At 49.4% G+C, this 20,421-nt stretch overlaps 3 protein-coding genes and 1 long non-coding RNA gene across 5 annotated transcripts; 1 reads left to right on the plus strand and 3 right to left on the minus strand.

Annotated features, from left to right (window-relative positions):
- Window positions 1-291: 291 nt before the first annotated feature.
- Window positions 292-1,320, minus strand: LOC100830832. The gene has a single exon (XM_003571841.4). The coding sequence runs from the start codon at window positions 1,200-1,202 to the stop codon at window positions 651-653; it is 552 nt and encodes a 183-aa protein (XP_003571889.1). The 5' UTR covers window positions 1,203-1,320; the 3' UTR covers window positions 292-650.
- Window positions 1,321-8,238: 6,918 nt separating this feature from the next.
- On the minus strand, window positions 8,239-10,925 carry LOC100844796. Of its 2 annotated transcripts, XR_731570.3 has the most exons (5): window positions 10,315-10,925; window positions 9,926-9,987; window positions 9,461-9,556; window positions 9,291-9,392; window positions 8,239-8,778 (listed from the first exon to the last, which is right to left on the minus strand). It is a non-coding gene; the product is annotated as an uncharacterized LOC100844796 (long non-coding RNA). The 2 variants fall into 2 exon arrangements; XR_001406616.2 differs by lacking the exon at window positions 9,926-9,987 and having other exon boundaries at window positions 10,315-10,923.
- Window positions 10,926-16,084: 5,159 nt separating this feature from the next.
- Window positions 16,085-17,014, plus strand: LOC100831139. The gene has a single exon (XM_003571842.4). The coding sequence runs from the start codon at window positions 16,281-16,283 to the stop codon at window positions 16,767-16,769; it is 489 nt and encodes a 162-aa protein (XP_003571890.1). The 5' UTR covers window positions 16,085-16,280; the 3' UTR covers window positions 16,770-17,014.
- Window positions 17,015-17,563: 549 nt separating this feature from the next.
- Window positions 17,564-19,359, minus strand: LOC112271669. Its single transcript, XM_024461413.1, has 3 exons — window positions 19,253-19,359; window positions 18,614-18,659; window positions 17,564-18,097 (listed from the first exon to the last, which is right to left on the minus strand). The coding sequence occupies exons 1-3, from the start codon at window positions 19,357-19,359 to the stop codon at window positions 17,564-17,566; spliced, it is 687 nt and encodes a 228-aa protein (XP_024317181.1).
- Window positions 19,360-20,421: the final 1,062 nt, after the last annotated feature.

The raw sequence follows: 20,421 nt of genomic DNA on the forward strand, positions 1-20,421 counted from the left end.
CTCTCTCTCTTTCCTATCCATTTCGTGTCCGATTTGTTTACAATCATATTCTTCGCACGTCCAAATCTGTCCCCAGCGATAGAGTAGGCTTTTAAATCAGCTTTGTCAATATTAATCCCAACAGCACTCTCAGGTCTCAGCCTAGAACTAATTTCTCAGGAATCTCATCATATCTCGCACCAGCTGCTGCTCCGGTTTTTTCTTTATGGAGACGCCAAATAGATATGGCAACACTTGGTAGTAGTAATGGCGTAGTATTAACTCAGATCAGTGGTTAACCAGGCAAGAAGAAATTAGTGAACATCACATGGCGGTATCCAGTACTAGCAGCACGTACTCGTACTAATCATCTTGTTAACGAGCCATAAGCCATTGATTCGCTGGTTGTAGTAGTGGGTAGTCTAGTACATGGAGCCTCTCCGGGAAAAACTGCCAAAACCAGAGGCTTGACCAATCTCTACGTACCCTCTCCTCTGCATCTCACCATCGATCACAACTACTAGTAGTAGTGAAAAAAAATCAAAGAGAAAAAGAAGAAGAAAGAACTCATCAAATCAATAATCCATAAGGCGGAACGGAACGGAAACGACCGATCGTCCGTCCTCTCGTTCGTTCTTCCAGGGTGAATCTGGGGGATCGAAATCATCAGATCAGTCCTGGAAGCCGGTCTTCTCCCAGATGGCGTTGCGGACGCGGCGGAGGTCGCGGCCCTTGAGCGTGCGCCCGGCGCCCTCGCGCACGGAGAAGGACGCCGCCGCGCGCTCCCGGCACATGAGCTGCTCGTGGGGCGGCACCCACTGCCGGCCGCCGCCGCCCTCGCCGCGGTCCAGGTACGCGTCCCCGCCGCGCTCGTCGGACGGCCACCGCCCCGCGCTGCTGCCCCCGCCGGTGTACTCCGGGCCGAGGATCTTCGACCAGTCCGGGATGTCCACCGGCAGCGACGCCGGCCCGCCAGCGACGTCCCGCGGCGCCGCGGCGCGCGGTTTGGAGGCCTTGGAAGGCGTCGACGACATGGACGACAGGGTCCGCCCGTAGGTGTCGACCGGCGAGGACGACGCCGACGCCCCGCCCCCGCCCCAGATGATGTCGGCCTCGTCGAGCTCCAGGGCCGGCGGCGGGTCGGCCGCGTGCTGGAGCGACCGCGCGGGGGCGAAGAGCCGGTGCGCGGAGACCATGGAGAGGCTGCTGCTCCGGCCAGCCATCGCCTGGCACGGCGTGTTCGCGATTCGTCGGGTAGAATACAAACGCTTTCGTGTGTCTGTTTGCAAAAGTGTGAACCGCACTGGCGTTTTGTTCTGCTTCTGGTAACAGATGGCGTTGCGGAGGGGCGGATTTTATAGCGGCGGGAAGGGGGGACGACGGGAGGGGGGGGGGGATGTGGATAAGGTTTGTTTTCGCGCGGTGAATTTAATTTTGGGAGCCGCTGTTGCGCGTATTTACCGCCGCTTGCCATCAGTGCCAGTGTACCGCATCGCAGTGGCATTACTGTTTTCGTCGTTTGCGAGCGAGCTGTGACGCAGACGAAATGGGCACGTACGACTTGGCGCTAGGCATGGGCGCGGCGTACTCGCTTTTGGTTGTGCTCTTGCACGAGAGAAGATACATGGATGGATGGCTCTGCCGCCGATCCGACGCGCCCATGAAATCGTGTCCTCTTCGAAATGCCTAGGCAAATCGCGGCCATGAGGTAGGCAAATCGCTTAATTTTGTTTTGCCATTTTTTATTAGGGCAGGGTTTTTTGCTACCCTACTCCGTAGATCCATCCACTTACCGTGGTTACAGGCCGGTAACGAGATGGATTAGCCTGGGAATCATTTGAAAAGTCAAACTATCTCTCCAACTTACGGGAACAAGGATTTAGCGCCTTTGCTTCAAAGTGTTAGGCAGGTCTCAGTCATGTTTACATCGTTCCGTGCAAAGATTCTTCGTCGGTAGTACCGATAGGTGCGAGCCCACCGGCAATTTCTATTGGCGACGATCATCATGGCGTGCCACTTTGGTGAATCTCCCTTTTTCCGCTGACCCCATCCGGCCCACCCAGAACGGACGGCTCCCTCGTGCACAGCCCCTCCATCCGACGGTCATGCGCTGCCCGTAACAACAGAAGAAGAGCAAAGCAAACTGTGGGCCCCTGCGATGGGCGTTCCCGTAATTTCCTATGCACAGTCATCTCCTCTGTTAGGTGGGGCAGGCCTCTCAGCTGTCGCGACGCGGGGGCATTTAGGTGTCACGTGGCGCACCGGCGCGGCGGACGAAACCGGGCGGGCGAGCCGGGAGATGCTGCTGGACGGGGCACGTGGAGGCTGGACTGTCACTCTCGCTTGCAGGATCCGATGGCAAGGCTGCTTCAACTTCAAGACGAGAGAGAGGAGGAGAGTTGTGTGTGCTGCGGTGTTGCGTGGTGGGGAGCAGCGTCCGTGCAGGACACCGTCGGCTCGTAGTTAATGGCAGTAGCTATAGCCCTAGCTGCAGCCTCGCTGCGTACGGCAAAACCGTTGACATTTCGAACGCCTGGCTTGGGAGGCGGGAGGAGGATTTTAACTGCGCTGAGCTTGTTCGCCGGAGTAGTATGCAGCAGGGGTTTGGAGTTTTGAATCCTCTCTACTACTAGCTTGCTGCTGCATTTAAAAAAAAAACCGAAACTGTGCGTGTGCCAACGAAGACCATGCGGGGTCAAACGACTAAATGAGGGTTTCAAGACTCTGCAGTGGCCTTCCCAGATACTAAATCACATTAGTATTACTAACCCGTGCACACGTGAGATGTTTTCTTTTAAAACCATGTACACGTAAGGTAGATGAAGCATGTGGCCGCAAGAAGCCCAGAACCCGTCACAGTTGACTCCCATTAACCATATATGAGTCGATACCAAATTCATCAATACCTTTGCAGCTAGTCCTCTCAAAAATGATCTGCCCGATAACATGGCCAATTCTAACTTCTCAAAAAGATAGCCTCAAAACTACACAGAGTTTTATTTTTGTTTTTCGCCACGAGAAATGGATGCTCTTTAATTAGGCAAAAGCTCAACTAGTCTAGCCCAGCAAGGCCCAACGTTTGGATCTGTCAATTTATCCTGACTTTTGGAGTCAACCTAGCCCGAACGGGTCAGAAATTCATTGCCCGCAAGGGAGAACCAGATTGGCTCGCCTCCGATGGCAAGAAGCCCTCGCGCGGAGAAAAACTGTCTGATCTCACGAAAACCACGATCTGGTCCACTCAAAAGCAAACAACTAAACGGCAAGACACAGCAAAACTAGCAATGCCCAGCCGAGCTAGCTCAGCAACGGGCTAGCTGAGCAAATAAACCAAACGCTCCCGTAGTCTTCCAGGTAACTGTTTTTGGCTCCCCTTCTAATGATTCTTTTTTTAATTGAATTGTGTATTTGCAAGTTCAAAGATGCTGCTGCTTGCTGCTCCGCGGGCTCATGATGGAGGAGATGGCAACACGACGGTGAGTCGTCTTGTTGCGCCTCGACGACACGTGATCTCAGTGGTGCAATCCACTTCTCTGCTTGTGCGTCAGTCAAATTATCTGCTAGTAGGGCAGGCAGCAACTAAAACTTGTTGAAATATTTACTTTTTCTTGGGTTTTTTTATTTCTAAGGTGACTGAAAAATAACTATTTCTAAGCCGATGTTACCGAGTACCGACCGTCTGATCTGAATCACCGAGATTCGTGCAAGATTCATGCAAATATAACGAATGAGAAAAATCTTTGAAAAATAAGTATTTCGAAATCAGCCGACGATGTTACCGACCGCTTGATCCGAATCACTGAGATTCGTGCATGATTCATACAAATAAAAAGAATGAGAAAAATCTTTGAAAAAAAGTACTCCCTCAGTCTCAAAATAACCGACGTGAATTTGTATGAGAATTTATACAAATCGAAGTCACTTATTTTGATACGGAGGGAGTATTTCGAAATCGTCCGAGAAATAGAAACTCTTTCTTTCTTAAAAACTTGTACATAAACCAGTTGTTTAGTCTATTTTCATTTTTTTAATACTTCCTCCATCTAACAAAGCATGTCTCAACTTTGACCAAATTTGAATGTATCTATATAATAAGTCATGTCTAGATACATCTAAATTTTAACAAACTTGAGACATCTTTTGTTGCACGGAGGGAGCATAAGTTTTTGATGAATCACGGAGATATACATAATCTGATATCTGTCCCTATCGGACAGTCGGACGAGAGGCCATAATAAGTCATGTCTAGATACATCTAAATTTTAACAAACTTGAGACATCTTTTATTGCACGGAGGGAGCATAAGTTTTTGATGAATCACGGAGATATACATAATCTGATATCTGTCCCTATCGGACAGTCGGACGAGAGGCCATTGGCCCATTGCTTTAGGAGGCTAGAGCCGAAGGTCAGTAGGTCACGGAGGCAGTGTCACTGTGCACGCTGGCCCACTCTAAAATATAATGGCGCCGGAACCATGGGGCCCAGCCACAGTGACCCGTACGAAGCCAGTACGACGGATAATTGAATCATGCATCACCCTTGCCCAACTACAGTAGACACCACATAGCTAGCTTGATGCATCGCACTGCACAAAAAAGGCTACGCCACACGTACCCGTAGGCCGTAGCAGGGCCAGCAACTCTACGGCGCGTATACTGGTACGCTGTCCTACATGCCCTCGATCGAGTCGCGCACAACACGCAAAGGGAGAAGAAGCAGCAAAAGACTCCGGACTGGCAGATCCTAACGGGATAACGCAGCAACGATCGATGTTATCTATGCTGATAATTCGCCTCAAGAGATGCTTCGCCGCGCTGGCACGGCGGGAGACAACCTGTACAGGACTACAGGGGCGGCGAGGTCTCGTGTGCATCGCTGAGTTTACTAATCACCAAGTTGCAGAAGCCATCACTTGTTCTTCAAGTTTGATGAAAGCCTGAATAATACACTTAGGGCCTAGGCCGAGTTTACTAAGCTTTGTACCTGGGACGGGAGACAGGCGCAGCGGGCGAGGGAAATTAAGCTGGTCCATCGTAGTACTCCCTCGGTTCTCTTTTATGCAAAAGACGTTTTGGCAAACCAGAACAGCGGAAGTACTGTTTAGTGGATCTTGGCAAATCTTTCCCGGCTATGGATGGGGTTAGTTATCCGATGTCTTAGAGATAAACGATTGATGATCTGCCGGTGGTTGTCGATCTGTGATTGGAGGAGATCAGCCAGAAGGAAAGCTCACATGATTCAGGTGTTCATCAGGACTGATAATGAGGGTCCCCAACAGTCCTAATAAGTGCCCACATGGAGCAAAGCTGTCGACTCATGCATCTGCAAAAAACAATCGCTCCGCCATGCGTTTGATTGGATTTAAGCCAGCCTTTGTAGTGGAAATAGAGTATTGTAGTGGTTTAATATACACGCACAGCTGTCTTAGCTCTGACAGCAAGGAAGAGGAGAGCTGAAGAATGGGAGACGGATTAACAATGCAAGTCGTCCGGTTGTTTAATCCCGAGATTCGCAATCTAGATAACGTTATTTGCCGCGGCAGGAAAGCAAAGCGAGGCAAGTGTCGCCCTGATCTTATCCTGTGCTTGGTGAGCACTCTGTTTTAGTATTATCGACGTGTATTCAATTCAATTCGCCTGGTGATGCGCTGTACTACCTTGTGGATTGCAGAAGTTTTTTTTTGTTTCCAGATAGCTGTAGAAGGATTGGAAGGGAATAAACACCAGAGCTGAGAGATACCTTGAACCCTATTTTGATTTTTTCAGTATTGCTCCGCATTCCGCAGAATCACAGAAGATGCCATATGGCTGGAAGTGCTCGATCAAATATCATCTCATGCCTGAAATCATGTTTGCGGACTTGCACGTTTTATCTAACAAGTAGCATGCACAAGCAGACACGCATTGCGATTGATTAGTACGGAGTACTACTGAAAAGGAGGGAGACATCAGTTAAACGTGCGAAGCTGCTAAGGTGAACCGTGGTAACTTGCTCTAGAAGAATTAATAGGAGGACCGACTAGGCTTCGCTACAAAGCAGAAAAACAAAATACTTTACTTATTTTTTTAGACTAAGATCATGCTTAGTCTGATCCATAATAAGTGTATTATGGATCGGAGGTAGATTACTTATTGCAATTGTACTCCATGGTGTCCCGTTTGTGCGTAGCACTGGCAATCCACATATCCTCTTTCGGTGCTTTTTTTTTAGAGCTCTCTTCTTTCGGTGCTATGTGGAAGGAAAAAAAAATCCTTAATTTACTAATGGGCTTCTGGGCAACATCTTCTGGGCCATGCGCTTTGGCATACACCCAACGATATGAAGTTTGTGGCCTAGTCTAACCTCTCTCTTTTTCAGAAAAAACCCCCTCTTTTTTCAGAACTGTCTAACCTTTAATTTTTTTTTTTGAGGGGAAGTCTGGCCTTTAATAAAGCGGTCCATGTTTAGATCCATGGATTTTATATAGGAGTAAATTACACCAAACCACCGTAGAAGGTAGGGTTTCACATTGATACCGGTTTACATTTGGTTGCAAAAAATCACCGAATTTATTTAATCCTCCACTTGCAAGCGTCTGAACCCATTTCTGACGGAACGGATCCACCGGTCAAATGCCTTTCTCTGCTGTCTCCCAAAGCTCTCCCTCGTCCGCTGCTTCCTTTCATTCTTCCCCTGAGAAGCTCCTCGCCGCCAAGCCGCAGCTCCGGCAGACCCAGCGCGCCCCCGTGCGCCCCCGCGCGCGCTGCGCGCCGCCGCGCTCCCCCGCGTGCCGCTGCTCCGGCCGCCGCACCCGCCGCGCCGCAGCTCCAGGCCGCCCCCCGCGTGCCGCCTCACTCTCGCGCGCGACCAGGGCGCGCTGCGCGCCGCTGCTCCGGCCGCCGCTCCAAGCCGCCCCACGCGCACCGCCGCTCGCCCTGCTCGCCCCTGCGCGCCCTGCGGGCCGCCACTCGCCCCCGCGCTCCCCCGCATGCCGCCGCTCTCTCTCGTGAAGCCGATGGAGGCGCGCCGGGGCACGGCTTGACGGGCGGAGATGCCCCACGCGTGCACGCAGGCACGACGAGGCCGATGGAGGTGAATGTAGGCAAGGGTGGCCGGAGGCGGCCCACGACGAGGAGATGAGGCAGCGAAGGAGGAGCACCGTGGCTGGGGCGCTCGGGTTGGCCGGGGGCGAGAGCGAGGGCACCGGCGGACGCGCGGACGCGCAGGGGTGCTCAAGGTGAAGACGAAGGACCGGGGAGGCCGTGGGTGAGCAGATCGGAGGTCGGCGGTGCCTCGCCGTAGACGAGGAAGACGCCAGCGGTTTGGGGCAGGAGCGGAATAGAGGGAGGAAGGAGAGACGGAGCGTGGTTCAGTCGAGGATTGCCAAACTGGCGAGCCACGCTGGCCTGACCTGTGGGTCCTTTATGTCAGTTTTGCACTTATTCGCTAGCAACTACACGTTTAGTCTAATCTGATGGTTTTTAGTAATAAAACATAGACCGGTATCGAAGTGAAATCCTAACTACTAACGGCGGTTTTCTGTAATTTACACTTTATATAGTAGGCTTCGGGCCTAAAGACGTGTTGGATGTTGAAAGGCCCAATGGGCCCAACAAAATGTGCTATATAGAGGTAACTTAACTCTAAATTAATTCAGCTTCTAGCCACTTTCTTGTTAAAGTAATAGTATGGTCAGTTGTTTTACTAGTATCTGAAGTATATTCTCCTTGCAACTACTCCACCGATCCATAAAAAATGTACTCATCCATTTTATACTAAGCTTGTACAAATTTTTGTATCGATTACGTGACATTTTTTATGAATCATAGTGAGTACTTTTCTTCCATGCAGTAGCGAATCTTCCGGGTGAGACCACTCGCCAGGGCGGGCATTGCTAAGCTGTTACCACGAGCATGCATGCAAGTGTTCTCAAGGCATTGGGCTCTCAAGACAGGCTGTGAGATCACTGCAGCAGAGTAGCTGATCCGGGGCACTTCAAAATGCCCTGAAATGTACAAAAATTGACTCAAAAACTTATAAGGGCAGTTTAAATAGTGCTGCATTTACTCATGTTTCTAAAAGTATTTGGGGCACTTTTAAAAGGTGCCCCTAACAATGGAGGCACCATTTCAAATATGCATTCAATACTATTCAGGGCACTTTTCAAATATGCCCTAAATTTAATTTTGATGCACTATGAAATATGCCCACAAAACAAATGGAAGCAATTTGAAACAGCACCTTAAAAAACAATTGGATGCACTTTGAAATTTGCCGTTAAACAAATCAGATGCACTTCAGTAAACTGCCCCCAAATTATTACATATACCAGTATTCAAATAGTGTGCCCCAACAGTGCATTATCATCCATAAATTGTATCTTCAACAGTTCTAAAGTACCAGAGTTGCATCCCAAAAAGATTCAGCAATGCACTCCGCCCATCATTCAGATTACAGCTACTACAACATCAAAAGACTGCTACCAGCAAAAACAACCGAAATCAACTACAATATCAAAATATTCCACCGTCTCTCTCAATTACATTGCTGCAACTAGTGCATTCTCCATCGAGGCATTAGCTTGTGAGTCCCTTTTCGAACTTGATTTCCTTGTAGTCGGATTGGAAGTTCTTCTTCTCTTGGTTGGCTTTTTTTTTCCAGTTTGTGAATCTCCATTGTTACTACTTCGTTTGCGAATTAACCTACATCACATCAGCACATTCAAATTTGGCCCAAAATTCAAACTTCTCAGAAAAACTTCTCACAAGCACGATTTAATAGTCACAGGTTCACAAGCACGACGGAAACTCAAGGCCCCTGCAAAAAAAAAAAAGAATCAAACCAGTTCTGCACCTTTTCTCTTGTATTCTCTCTACAATCTAGCAAGAAAAACTTCTCACAAGCACGATTTAATTGTCTAAGTTTTCTGAGATTGACTGTGGTCTTTCTTGTGTAGTATAGAGCCAGCTGCTACTTAAGGAAAATCTTCCAAGAAAAAGAAACCCGTTGTACTTATTTATGTTAGTTTCCCAACTTGTAATAGAACCACGTGCCATTGGGTGAGACTGATTTTATTTTGTTTCTAGTTGGTGCCACTCATCAGGTATGTACATGTGTGTATGGCAAAATAATCGTATACATGTGTGTATGGCAAAATAAAAAGACATCAGACGGAACACCGTACATGTATAGACTGAAGACTAGACTGAATAATGTACAGTAAATTCAGTAAACGAATATCAAACAGAGTGGTCTGTAAACTAAACTCATTACACTAAGACTGAGATTAAAACTGAAACTGTAAAAGAAGAAACAAATATTGACATTACCATCTTTCCTGCAAAATAGGCATCCACAGGCTCTCCTTTCTTGTTGGTATGGACAACACAATATAACTCTGATCGAGACACAGTTCTTCCTTCTTTAATTTCCTGTAACAGTATATATGACGATTAACAAATGCAACGCAAAGTTTATTGTTTAAATTCCTCAAACGCACCATCAGATCTTGAATAACCATAAAACTTCTTGAACCTGCAGCATGGCAACAATTCTCCTGATATCCCCTTGTTTCTTTTTTCTTAGTTGGAATTGCCTGCATATAGAAAATGTTAGTAAACTACGTACAGGAGTTAATTCAGTCTCATCATTTCTAGAGGCCATATCAATAAAACCTCTTGTCACAGGAGTCACCACAGCACACCAATCTAACTCAATTGGATCTTGTACATAATAAATCTGCTTAGCTTGGCTTACTAGAATAAATGGATTTGCTATTATGTCGTCTCTCTTTCGAAGATGATTGAAATTAACATGAGTTATTCTGAAATTATCTACTCTAACTCAAGTACTTTTAACCCAATCTCATTTAAATAATACTACATGGCCATCATTTGAGTAATTCAGTTCCACTATCTCAACTATTCTACCATAGCTATTATATTTCCGAAGCATGTAGTATGACCTTTGAGCGAATGTTTTCACATCTGATGGCACACCAACTCCTTGATCAATCATATGTTGCACCTGTAGAGGCAAACATCAGCATACCAATTCTATTTTCAGCATGGTTCATTGGATAAATTTTCTAAGTCCCTCACGATAGGTAACAGTTGATCTAGGGGCAATTAACCAAGACTTGTCCATGATTTGTACAATTGTACTACTCAAGTCACAGAAACTCTGAATAAACAAACTAAGCAGTGCCTGTAAGTGCAAATGGAACTCGTCGCATTCAAACAGATGGTACACACAGGGCAATCAAAAACAACATTACACGTTCTCAACTATACACGACAACTTCAGATAGGACAATTCAAACAAATGAACCGCAAAGGCATAGAGACCACGCACCAGATTTAGCCGATTCGTTGGGGATGGCGGAAGTTGTTGCACGGGGACGGGAGAGGAATGAAGTGCGCGGATCCATGAGCTTGGAGCCTTAGACAACCGGCCTCTCCTTGTGCGGCGGCGGCCTCAGCGAGGACAACCCCTCGGTCGGTCGCGAGGAGGAGAGGATGGCGGAGGAGATCTCAATGAAGGCAGCGGCGGCTTGTGACGGGAGCGGGGAAGACAGGCAACCGATGCCGCAGGGTCGTTGGCAGTGAGTGGAGGCGATTGGCGAGCGAGGATATGGGCGATCTACGCGGCGGTGACCTAGGCGGCGGCAGTCGGAGGAGGCGGCGGCATCCCGCGGCGACCTAGCTAGGCGGCGGTCGGATGAGGCGGCGTCCCGCGGCGACCTAGCTAGGCGGCGGCGGCGCGTCCTGGCGAGCAGAGGATATGTACGATCTAGGCGGCGGCCACCTAGACGGCGGCGGTCGGAGGAGGCGGCGACCTAGCTAGGCGGCGGCCGCGCGTGATGGCGAGCAGCGCGTGCGGCCGAGATCTCGATCGAGAAGAGAAACAGTGCGTGCGTGTGATTTTTGAGAACATGATTTTTCTAAGAAGATGTACCAGTTAATTGAGGTGGGAAGACCGGGATGCTTAACTTAAAACTTGTAGGGAGAAAATCAGGGGCACTTTCCTGCAACGTGCCCTTGATGCTTTGAGTTTTGAGGCATTTTTTTTCAAATGCCCTGATTAAGTCCTAATCCGAGGCAATTAAATTAAGATGCCTCACAAGCACATAATTCAGCGCATTTTAAAATTGTGCCCCCATGAAACGCCCTTAAATGCCTACCGTGGCCTAGTGGATCTTGGATCCAGCGACGATCAGCCCCGCCTGGATTCAAGCGCACTTGGAGTTGGGGACAATGGGCTCAGATGAAGGATGATCATGTTTACGTCCTCAAAAGATGGACATGCCAATTATTTCTGTATCTTTTTGGACCATGTACTGCTGCATCAATCTTTTTTCTCCAGGTTTATTTGTTTCCCGTTTGGATGACTTCGTGTAGCTGCTGCTTAAAAAAAGAGCGCTTACAGAGAGTTAAGCAGAAAAGAAAGGAGAAAAGTAATTCGGCACCAGCAGGAATTTTGAAGGTTCGCCTCGGAGGTCGGACGGTACAGCCGAGCGAGCAGAGATATGGAGCTCACCTGGTAACGTGCGCTCATAATATTTTTTCGAATCGGAGCCCGAAATACTCAATCCATTGATTAAGAAGAAGAGAATTATCCGGTTAATTATGAAAAACCTGGCAAAACCGTTACAAACGTCCATCGTGCAAATCGCACGCAGGACACACTGGCCGATTTGGCTATCCACAATCACTCCATGACCGCGCTGAAAGAAAGTTGCCGCCGAGTTCGCACGCAGAAGTCATCGTCATCACACAAACACTCCTTTTGAGCTAGCAACTCCGACTCCCCACACCAACGACCAAGAACGGGGTCCCTACCCCAACAGACACGCAAAGTCACGCCGGCCCATGCCAAACAATCGGCCATCCTTGCAAGCGACCAAGAGGTATCGATTCAGATGAATAGCGTCAGAAGGGCAATATGCAAGGCTTGCGCCGAACAAGACCTGCAAGATCGGACCACCCATCCTCAAGTCATCGTTATCACGCAAACAATTCTCTGAGCTGGCGACTCCGACTTCCCAACGACAAAGCAAACCAAGACCTCGAGAGCCAGTGGACATGTTGGAAGGACCAACTACCAAGACAATCGCCGCAGCCCGAACTCTGCTCAGCACCGCCATCAAAGGTACAAAAGACGCCCACGAACACCCGTTGCACATCGCGACCCCAAGCCTCCAATCCACCGGTCCCACCAGCCGGCAACAGCTCCAAAAGCGATGCCTCCAACAAGGGGAACGACGCCGAGCGCCGCCATCGTTTGGTCTAGAAGAACCTAGGGTTTCCCCGGAGCTCACCTCGGGAATGGATGGAGAGGACATCACCACAACAACGCCTCAAAGAAGGTGATGGCGCCTGCGGACGTCATCGTCGTTGGCCCCAGTCAGCAAATGGAAGCTTGGATTTCGCCCGGGGCCACCCACCACCCAAAGCCGACTGGCCCGCCCGCACCTCCACTGGCAGCAACCTCCCTCCATGCGCCGCTGCCCGCCTAGGCCCAGATCGGGCCGCAACGCAACAGTAGCAGAACCGCCAGAGGCCCCATTGCCGCCGTCCCAGCTGCAGATGAAGTGGGCTAGGCCCAGATCCCGACACGAAGGGGCTAGATCCATGCCGCCGCCACTGCCTCGACACCTGCCATTGACGGCCGCCACTCCACTCCGTCCCGTCGGCCGACACCTCACGCTCCGCCAGCTCCGCCCCGCAGGCTGCCGCCCCACTTGCCGCAGCGCCGCACCCTGCCAACAGCAGCATGCGTTGCTCCCGCTGCCGCACACGCCGTCGGATGCAAGCCTCGCCGCCGCCGTCGTCGGCCACGGCCCAGGCGGCGCCGGCGCTAGGGTTCCCCCGAGCCACCTGCGGGAGAGGCGACGCGAGGGGAGGGGAAAGAGTTTTTTCGCTATTGATTTGTGCGCTCATAATAATCGTGCGAAAGCAACGTGATAAAGAATGCACCCTGTTTCTCGCCATAGAATTCGGGTTTCAAATCGTAAACATTCAGTGCCTGTAACATCATTGTAGAGTGCTTGGCAATCGAATAACTATGCAACATTTCACATTTTAACAGAAAAGAGATGTCAGAGAGATCAAAACGTTCATTTTTTTTATCAGCCCAGCATATGTATCACCATGACAGTATCTGTAGCAATTAGTACTATTTGGTACTGTAGACTACAAATACAAGACAAGTTTTAAGCAATGAAAATTTGACCAGATTTTTTATGTGCGATTTAAATAGATATACATTGTCACAAATAAATTATTGCCAATGTGTTCTCCAAGGAATCATGATGGGCAAAGTGAAAATTCAAAACGGAATTGCCTTACGGACAATAAAATTAGGTAAGATCCATATAAATATGGTTGAATTGGTTGAATCATCGGTGATTAGAAACATTGAAGATTTAATCAATGGCTGACTTGACTTGTAGTACAGAAAGAGCAGCGCTCACTTCAAAAAGAATGGATCCAACAGGATGTTAGTATCGAAATTATAAATCCTTTGATTTTTCGTCTATTAAAGAGTATTCAAGTCCTTGAAGTACTTTAGAAACAAAACATAAATGGAAGGGTAACATTGTGTTGCTTTTGTAATGAGTAGCAGACTATTCAACATCTCTTCCTTGACTGCATTACGGCTTGCACTGTAACTTTCAATCTTCAACCTCTACGTTTTATTTCCAATACGTCTGAAACGTGGATAGCCTCTTTTTTTTTTGGAAAAGACCCTGCAATAAATTACAACTGTGGGAAAGAGTCCCACTGCAAAGTACAGCTCGAGATACATTCTGGACCAGAAAGAAAAGCAAAATTACATCCAGGTCCCTAAAGTACACATGGAGAAAATCTAAAGAAGAAATCCACCACGTGTCTGAGGTACATTCTCGAGCTGCCACGACGGCAAGATGAACCTTCCACGCGTCCTCCTGAAACCCACCTCGCCGACCTTCACGGGATCTCCGCGGAGGTCGCCACCGGCGAAGCAACGCAGTCGGGGGATGGAGATGCCGCCGGAGCCAAAGTATGAGGTGAGCACGAAGCTCCGGGAGCCTAAGAGAAGCCCCTTCCACGGGCAGGTGATGCCAAAGGACTGTAGGAGCGTCGTCGGATCGCTCGCCACCCGCCTCCCTGCTCCTTGTACCCAAGACGGGGCCTCCAGAAGAGGAGGTTGAAGAGGAGCACGTGGGCTGAGAAACGAACATGTCCAGCGAAACTGGCTCTTTGGCGTTGCATCTGATTTTGGAGGATTTCTTCAACACCAAAGAAAAGGAAAGAAGCCATAATATTTGATGAAGAACTTGCCCTTTCCTCCTACCAGCTTGCTCCCAAATCCGGGCATCCATACGAGTGCCAAGGGATGTATCATGTATGCCGAAGAGAAAGATTGAGAGATGGAAAGTCCAGCATACTCAAACAGGGAAATTTATTCAAGAAAAGGAAAAGAGGGAAACTAGGGCCGTCAGATCTCAGAATTCCAAACATCTTCGAAACGGCAACTCTGGCCAGAACCAGAGGAAAAATACGAAGAGGAATGGAGTTCAGATCTGAGGGAAGGAGCTTATTGAAAGTGCTCTCGTCTAGATCCTCAGAGGCAAGAACTTCAGTGATTTTGGCGGCGAAGTTAAAGCTCGGAGAAGGCAGAGGTTGTCGCCGGAGGCTCCAGGTCGGCGACAAGCAGAACGGCATAACGCCAGACGAGACGACCAAAAAGAAAAGACACCCGGGCTCCTCTCCCCTTCCTTTCCGACCGGCAGAGCCGGCGAAGAGAAAGGGAAGAGGAAGCGGCGGGGGAGACGAAGCTACCAGATGAAGTAATAAACGGGAGAGCTCTTAAATCACTAGTACTGACGTATGCTTGTGCTATTTTTTTTGTCTATTTGAAATTGTCGTGATGTTTTGTTTTAATAAGAAAAATAGTTTTCAAGCTTTTGCAGGCCATCAAATCTCGATTCTCGCATCACACTAGATTGGAATTTGGTTCATGTTACAAAGCACGAAGGCGTGGGTTTCCATGGACTTTGGGTGAGATGGTGTCACTAGCGACTTGTTCAGCCAGTTTGGTTGGCATGCTAATTAAGGCTTAATGAGCATGACTTGTTGGCCACTTGTGCTCTGTGTAATGCTGAATGCTCTGCTTTTTTTACGACACTTTGCAATCAACAGACATAGGTTTCTTATATGACACCTTTTTTTTTGCGAGTATTCTCATATGACATTTGAACAAGCTTGTCCTCTGCACTGTTTGCAAGTACTCTAAGCCCACTAGGTATTTCAAAATTCAGTTTGATTATTCCGGTTTAAGTACACGGTACAACACATTCAAGCATTTGGGACAGGTTCTGCATGATAGCATTTGGGGATGCACGGGCCCTGCGGTGCCTGCACCTGCGTGTAAAAGATGGAGTAAAGGCAACGGCAGCGTGGGGACATGGAGGCACCGCGCGCACGCCTGTTCAATTGCTCCCGGTTCCTCGCCGATGCGTGCGCCTTGTTCTTGAGTGTCCGGCATGGCTGGACCTGGATGCATATATGCATGGGCTGGGCGGTGACGACGACGAATTATGCCCCGTGCTACGTTTCCTGCAGGCGAGTGGAGCCTTTCGGGAATTCGAGTGCTTGTGATCCGGCCATTAAGCTACAGTACGTGATTTAGCTAGCATTTCAGGCCGGCCTGGATATACAGGCGATCGATGGAGTGTAAATTGAAGTTGATAAGCTAGTGCTCAGTTTGTATACATACATCATCTGTATATGTCAAAAGAATGCACCCATCATTAGAAGCCCGAAAGCACAAGCAAAGCAAACAGAAAGCTGCTGGAAAGGCGTTTCGTAAAATAACCAGTGTTCTGAAATTCTTGTTGGGAAAGCTATCATTGAGCCTCTAGCTAGTTCGAATTAACAAACAGGAATGAATAATTAAGGTCTCTGTGTCTCACTCTCGTTCTCATATCCTTTGGAGCTATGCAGCACTAGGAGCTAAGCTAGCTAGCACGGGCAATTGGACATCTCCTGCGCTGCACCTGCATGCATTTGTAAAGCTCAGCAAAGAGACCGTAACATCATGTATGCCGTCTCTCTAATTACGTCGCTCCACACCTCCTCATCATTCTGCTCCCCTTTCTCTCGCCTTGGCGCCAGCCACCACGAGAATTGAAGTGGAAGCGAAGCTAATTCACGGTATAGTCACACCTCACCGCTGATCGTGTCGTCTATATAAACACAAGTGACGCGCAAGGCACGTACGGCACCACACTTATGTGACCTGCAAGATCACGCAGCTTGGCTAGAAACGATACGATGGCGATGAAAGCGCTCCTGCTGTTGCTGGCGGCCTCTCTCCTGCTACTGCCGACGACAGGGGAGATGACGATCAGGAGGATGGCGGAGGCGGCGGCGGCGCACCCGCACGGGCTCCCGTTCGAGAGCCCGCTCGCGCTGTCGCCCGCAGCGTACGAGTTCTTCCACCCCAGAGCACGCGCCCAGCTCGCGGGCGCGCGCGCGCCAGGGCTCGCTCCTCGGGGGCAGCCGAGGGGAGCCAACGGCGTGTCGGCCGCGAGCGTGGCCAGGGCCGACCACGAGGAAGGCGCCGCCGGGAGGCCGGGCGCTCGGCGCGGCGGCGCTGTCAGGGCAGGAGTGGTGGCCGGGGTGTTCGCGGGGGCAGCGGCGGTGGTGCTGGCAGCTCTCGGGCTGGCGTACGCCGTGGCCCGCCGCCGCGTGGGCGTGGTGGCGCATGGCGGCGGCGACGCTGAGGCCGAGGCAGCGGGCGCGGCCAAGTCGAGCGCGTAGTGGGCTGAGATTGCTGCTACGTACGTACGCGTACTGGGCTGGAAAGTTGGGCCTAGAGAGTTAGGCCGTGGAGGTGGGCTAGCTCCGTGCTACTGTGTATATTTGGAAACGTTTCCTGGGGACACGAAAATCAGGAAGAGTACGACGAAACGTACTGTATTCGGTTCGCACGATCGTGCTGTGAACAACACGTGATGTACATGATTCCAGTCTAGCGACTGTTTAAATCTTTCGATGCCTATCCTGTCCCTCGTTCGGCTCCCCCCCCCCCCTCTCTCTCAGTGGATCTACCACCAGACAATAAGGATGCGTTTGTTTCACGGGCGAGCTAAATTGGACAGGGATAGTCATGGATGGACTGGCTAGGGATATCCAGTTTTAGTTGTTTAAATTAGATGAGTCGGGCTCTTGTTTGGTGAGATGGATGAGATATGAATAGAACGAGTCCAATTTCTATTTGGTCGAGTGGATAGGGTGGATATGAGGTTGTGGATATGAACAAGATATGAACACACTAGATATGAATAAGTTATAAAATATTAACTTGGATTCAACAATACTAACTTTGTACACACAAGATATTTTCGGCAAAATACCATCAAGCACACTCACAAACATATACAAGGTATCACCGTGAACATTACATACCAACAAGATACCACCATCATCATTACATACCAGCAAGTTTTAAGTCATACATCCATTGGTTCACAACAAAAGCATAAGTCATAATACCCCAAGTTCATTGTTTTGGGTCAACAACAAAATATGACATGCAACCGATACATATGCCTTCATTCATGAGGGTTAGCCTCGGGGTGAGAAGGAATGTTATTTCTAACATACCTAGCAACCCAAACCATCTTCTCATCATGATCCAAGGTGTGGAATGCCCTAGCAATTCGTAGATTTTCAACCAAATAGGCGTAGTACTGAGCAAGAAAATCCCTACCAAATGTTGGAAGTGTCTTCATGTTATCCCAAAGACCCTCGGGGGTGTTGTCGTTGCTAACATTCTTCTCTATGACCACAGCTACAAGTGTTGGTCCTAAGCCTTGTTCCTCATATTGTGTTGTCTTTGTCCTTTTTGAGGGCCTAGAGGCAGATGACTCACCAACATTGTATGAATGAGTAACTTCTTCGTTAGGAGGTGGTGTAGCATTAGCATTGGCAGGTTCATCATCTTCAACATCCACGAAATCAGTGGCTAGTGGTTCACTTGAGCCCTTTGCATAATCTCCAGTAGCCATACCATTGCCATAGATTGTAACCATCTCATTATAATGCTCAAGAGTTTTGTTTAGGTACGGCTCATCTCCTTTGTTATCCTAGTAGACAATAGCATATTAATTCCAGCAAGTTGTGGCATTTAAAACTGATTCCAGCAACTATTTGGACAATAGCAATGTAATTCCAGCAAGTTTGTGACATTTAAAACTGATTCCAGCAACTATTTGGACAATAGCAAAGTAAATTCCAGCAAGTTTGTGACATTCAAAACTGATTCCAGCAACTAGTTGGACAATAGCAAAGTTCTCTTCTAAGCCTAAGCATGTTTATACATGTCGTGTCATTCTTTCATATCTTATTATCTAGATACTCTATTCTCATCTTATCCCTATCAAACATTGTCCCATATGTAATATGTTCTCTCCTTTTCCTAGACTCAACAACCATAGCCATCATCGAGATAAGCATATACGATGCAGCCGCATAAATTAACATCTTTGTCCTGTTATCCATCTACAATTCAAGGTTCACAAAATAATCTCAACTTCACATGCAAATCAGTAAACACTACAAGCAATTCTACCATGCAAATATAAAGATAGATGTATCAATACCACATACCTCAGCTTTGCAAAGTCACAAGTCCTCTTCCTTTGTGTCCTGCATGAAGATACATAGAGTGAGATTGACAAAAATAAAACCACAGAACAAAAGAGAGAGCCAATCGGGAGAGGGAAATCAGAAGAGAGGTAGAGGGAGAGAGAGGTAGGCACGGAGGGATGGAGATGGTGGTGGCCCGGGAGAGGGAGATGGGGTCGGGCTGCAGCTACCGAGCGGGAAGAGAGGCAGAGGGAGATGGGGACGGCCGGGGGAGGGAGATGGGGCGGCCGGGGGAGGAAGAGGGAGAGGGAGATGGGGGCGGCCGGGGGAGGAAGAGGGAGATGGGGACGGCCGGAAGGAGATGGGGGTGGCCAGGTCTGAGAGGGAGAAGGTGATGGGGTAGCGGCCGGATTTGAGAGAAAAGCAGAGGGAGAGGGAGAGGGAGAGGGAGAGAAGGAGAGGGTCGGCCGGATTTGAGCGAGACGGGGAGGGAGATCACCTAAGAGCGCCTCCTGCCTCTGCCGTCGTCGCCGCCAACTCGCCAGAGAGAGAGAGAGTGGAGTGGAGTCGCGAGAGGTCGGGGGAGGAGGTGAAAAGAGGGGGAAAAGAGGGGGAAAATGCTTCGGCCGCGCGCTCGCCCGCGCCTGGCTCACCTCGTCCGGCCAAATTTCTGGGATTTGCTCAGCCAGCATCTGAGAGGAATATGCTTCCTAGCTGGTTGTCCATATCCATGCCATCCACCCAACCAAATGAACGCCATCCAGGAAAAATGTGGATATCCCTATCCCATCCACCCCTAGGCAGACAACCAAACGCACCCTAAGCTCCGGCGCTGACCCGGATTCGGGGAGCCAATCGTGAATGTTTGTCGTGGTGGTGTCACGACAGATACCATTTATGGGCCAGTCATGTCACACTGACATGCGGGCCGAGTCTAACGTCACCTTCCTTGGGCCCCGCCGGGCACGCGGCTCGGTTCCCTCCAGGCAGTACCGCAGGGGACAAGACAACTTTACTTTTCCCTGCCAGCATGCAATGGGTACAGCTATCCTCTGCCGGCTTCCGTCATAGATTCCCTTTCGGTGCTTTTTTAGCGTGGTCACCTGACACCGGTACGTAGGCGCTGACTGCTTTTCTGAGATGATGATGGCGCTGCTTTACTTTGCACCGCGTGGTCAGGATAAGACCGTTGAAGGACCTCGGCTCAAGGGGCTAGTCCTTATCCTGCAAATTTACAAGATAAGAAAACTATGCTGGCATACGTCCGGGATGCCGGCTTATCGTTAGTTTAACTTTATGATGCCGGCATACGTTGCTATGCCGGCTTTGCCTCCGTTATCTCGGCTAGAGTTGTGTCGCCATGACCCTACCTGGGGTCATCCCCCCGACACTAGCCCCCGAAGCTGTTGTGGTCCGGCATAGAAGGATGTCGGGCTGCGACAGTTTCCCATAGACAGACCACCAACACCTACTTGGGTCCAGCCGAGAAGGATGCCGAGACAACCCCAGGTTCTCCTAGCCGAGATCAATTCACTCCCGGATTCTGGGTTGGCGTGTCTATCCAACCCTCAGCCGAGATTCTTTCTTCCTCATAACCGACAGTTGAAAACTCGCTTCTGCCGATATATGCGCCGTCCGTGACTTGTACTCTTCACTTCTGACGGGAGGATAAGGCTCGAGTTAGTGCTGTTGCGCCTTTCGGGGCGAGCGTGCCGTCTTGTCAGGCAGTAAAGCCGACAGAGCCATTAAGGATAGAACTTCGGTTCCCACGCGAACACTTATCCTCCGGATCCTGCGGGATTCTTGGCGGCATGCCGCGCGG

The sequence above is a fragment of the Brachypodium distachyon genome, chromosome 3 (genome assembly GCF_000005505.3).
Source record: "Brachypodium distachyon strain Bd21 chromosome 3, Brachypodium_distachyon_v3.0, whole genome shotgun sequence".
Classification (NCBI taxonomy): Eukaryota; Viridiplantae; Streptophyta; class Magnoliopsida; order Poales; family Poaceae; genus Brachypodium; species Brachypodium distachyon.

What these genes read in the sequence shown, in the direction of transcription:
- LOC112271669 (XM_024461413.1), bottom strand. Translation starts at nt 19,359, where the DNA reads ATGGCGTTCATTTGGTTGGGTGGATGGCATGGATATGGACAACCAGCT. An exon ending in CAGAAATTTGGCCGGACGAG is followed by an intron (nt 18,660 to 19,252) that starts GTGAGCCAGGCG and finishes ATCTTCATGCAG; the next exon opens with GACACAAAGGAAGAGGACTT. An exon ending in TTGCAAAGCTGAGGTATGTG is followed by an intron (nt 18,098 to 18,613) that starts GTATTGATACAT and finishes ATTGTCTACTAG; the next exon opens with GATAACAAAGGAGATGAGCC.
- LOC100831139 (XM_003571842.4), top strand. Translation starts at nt 16,281, where the DNA reads ATGGCGATGAAAGCGCTCCTGCTGTTGCTGGCGGCCTCTCTCCTGCTA.
- LOC100830832 (XM_003571841.4), bottom strand. Translation starts at nt 1,202, where the DNA reads ATGGCTGGCCGGAGCAGCAGCCTCTCCATGGTCTCCGCGCACCGGCTC.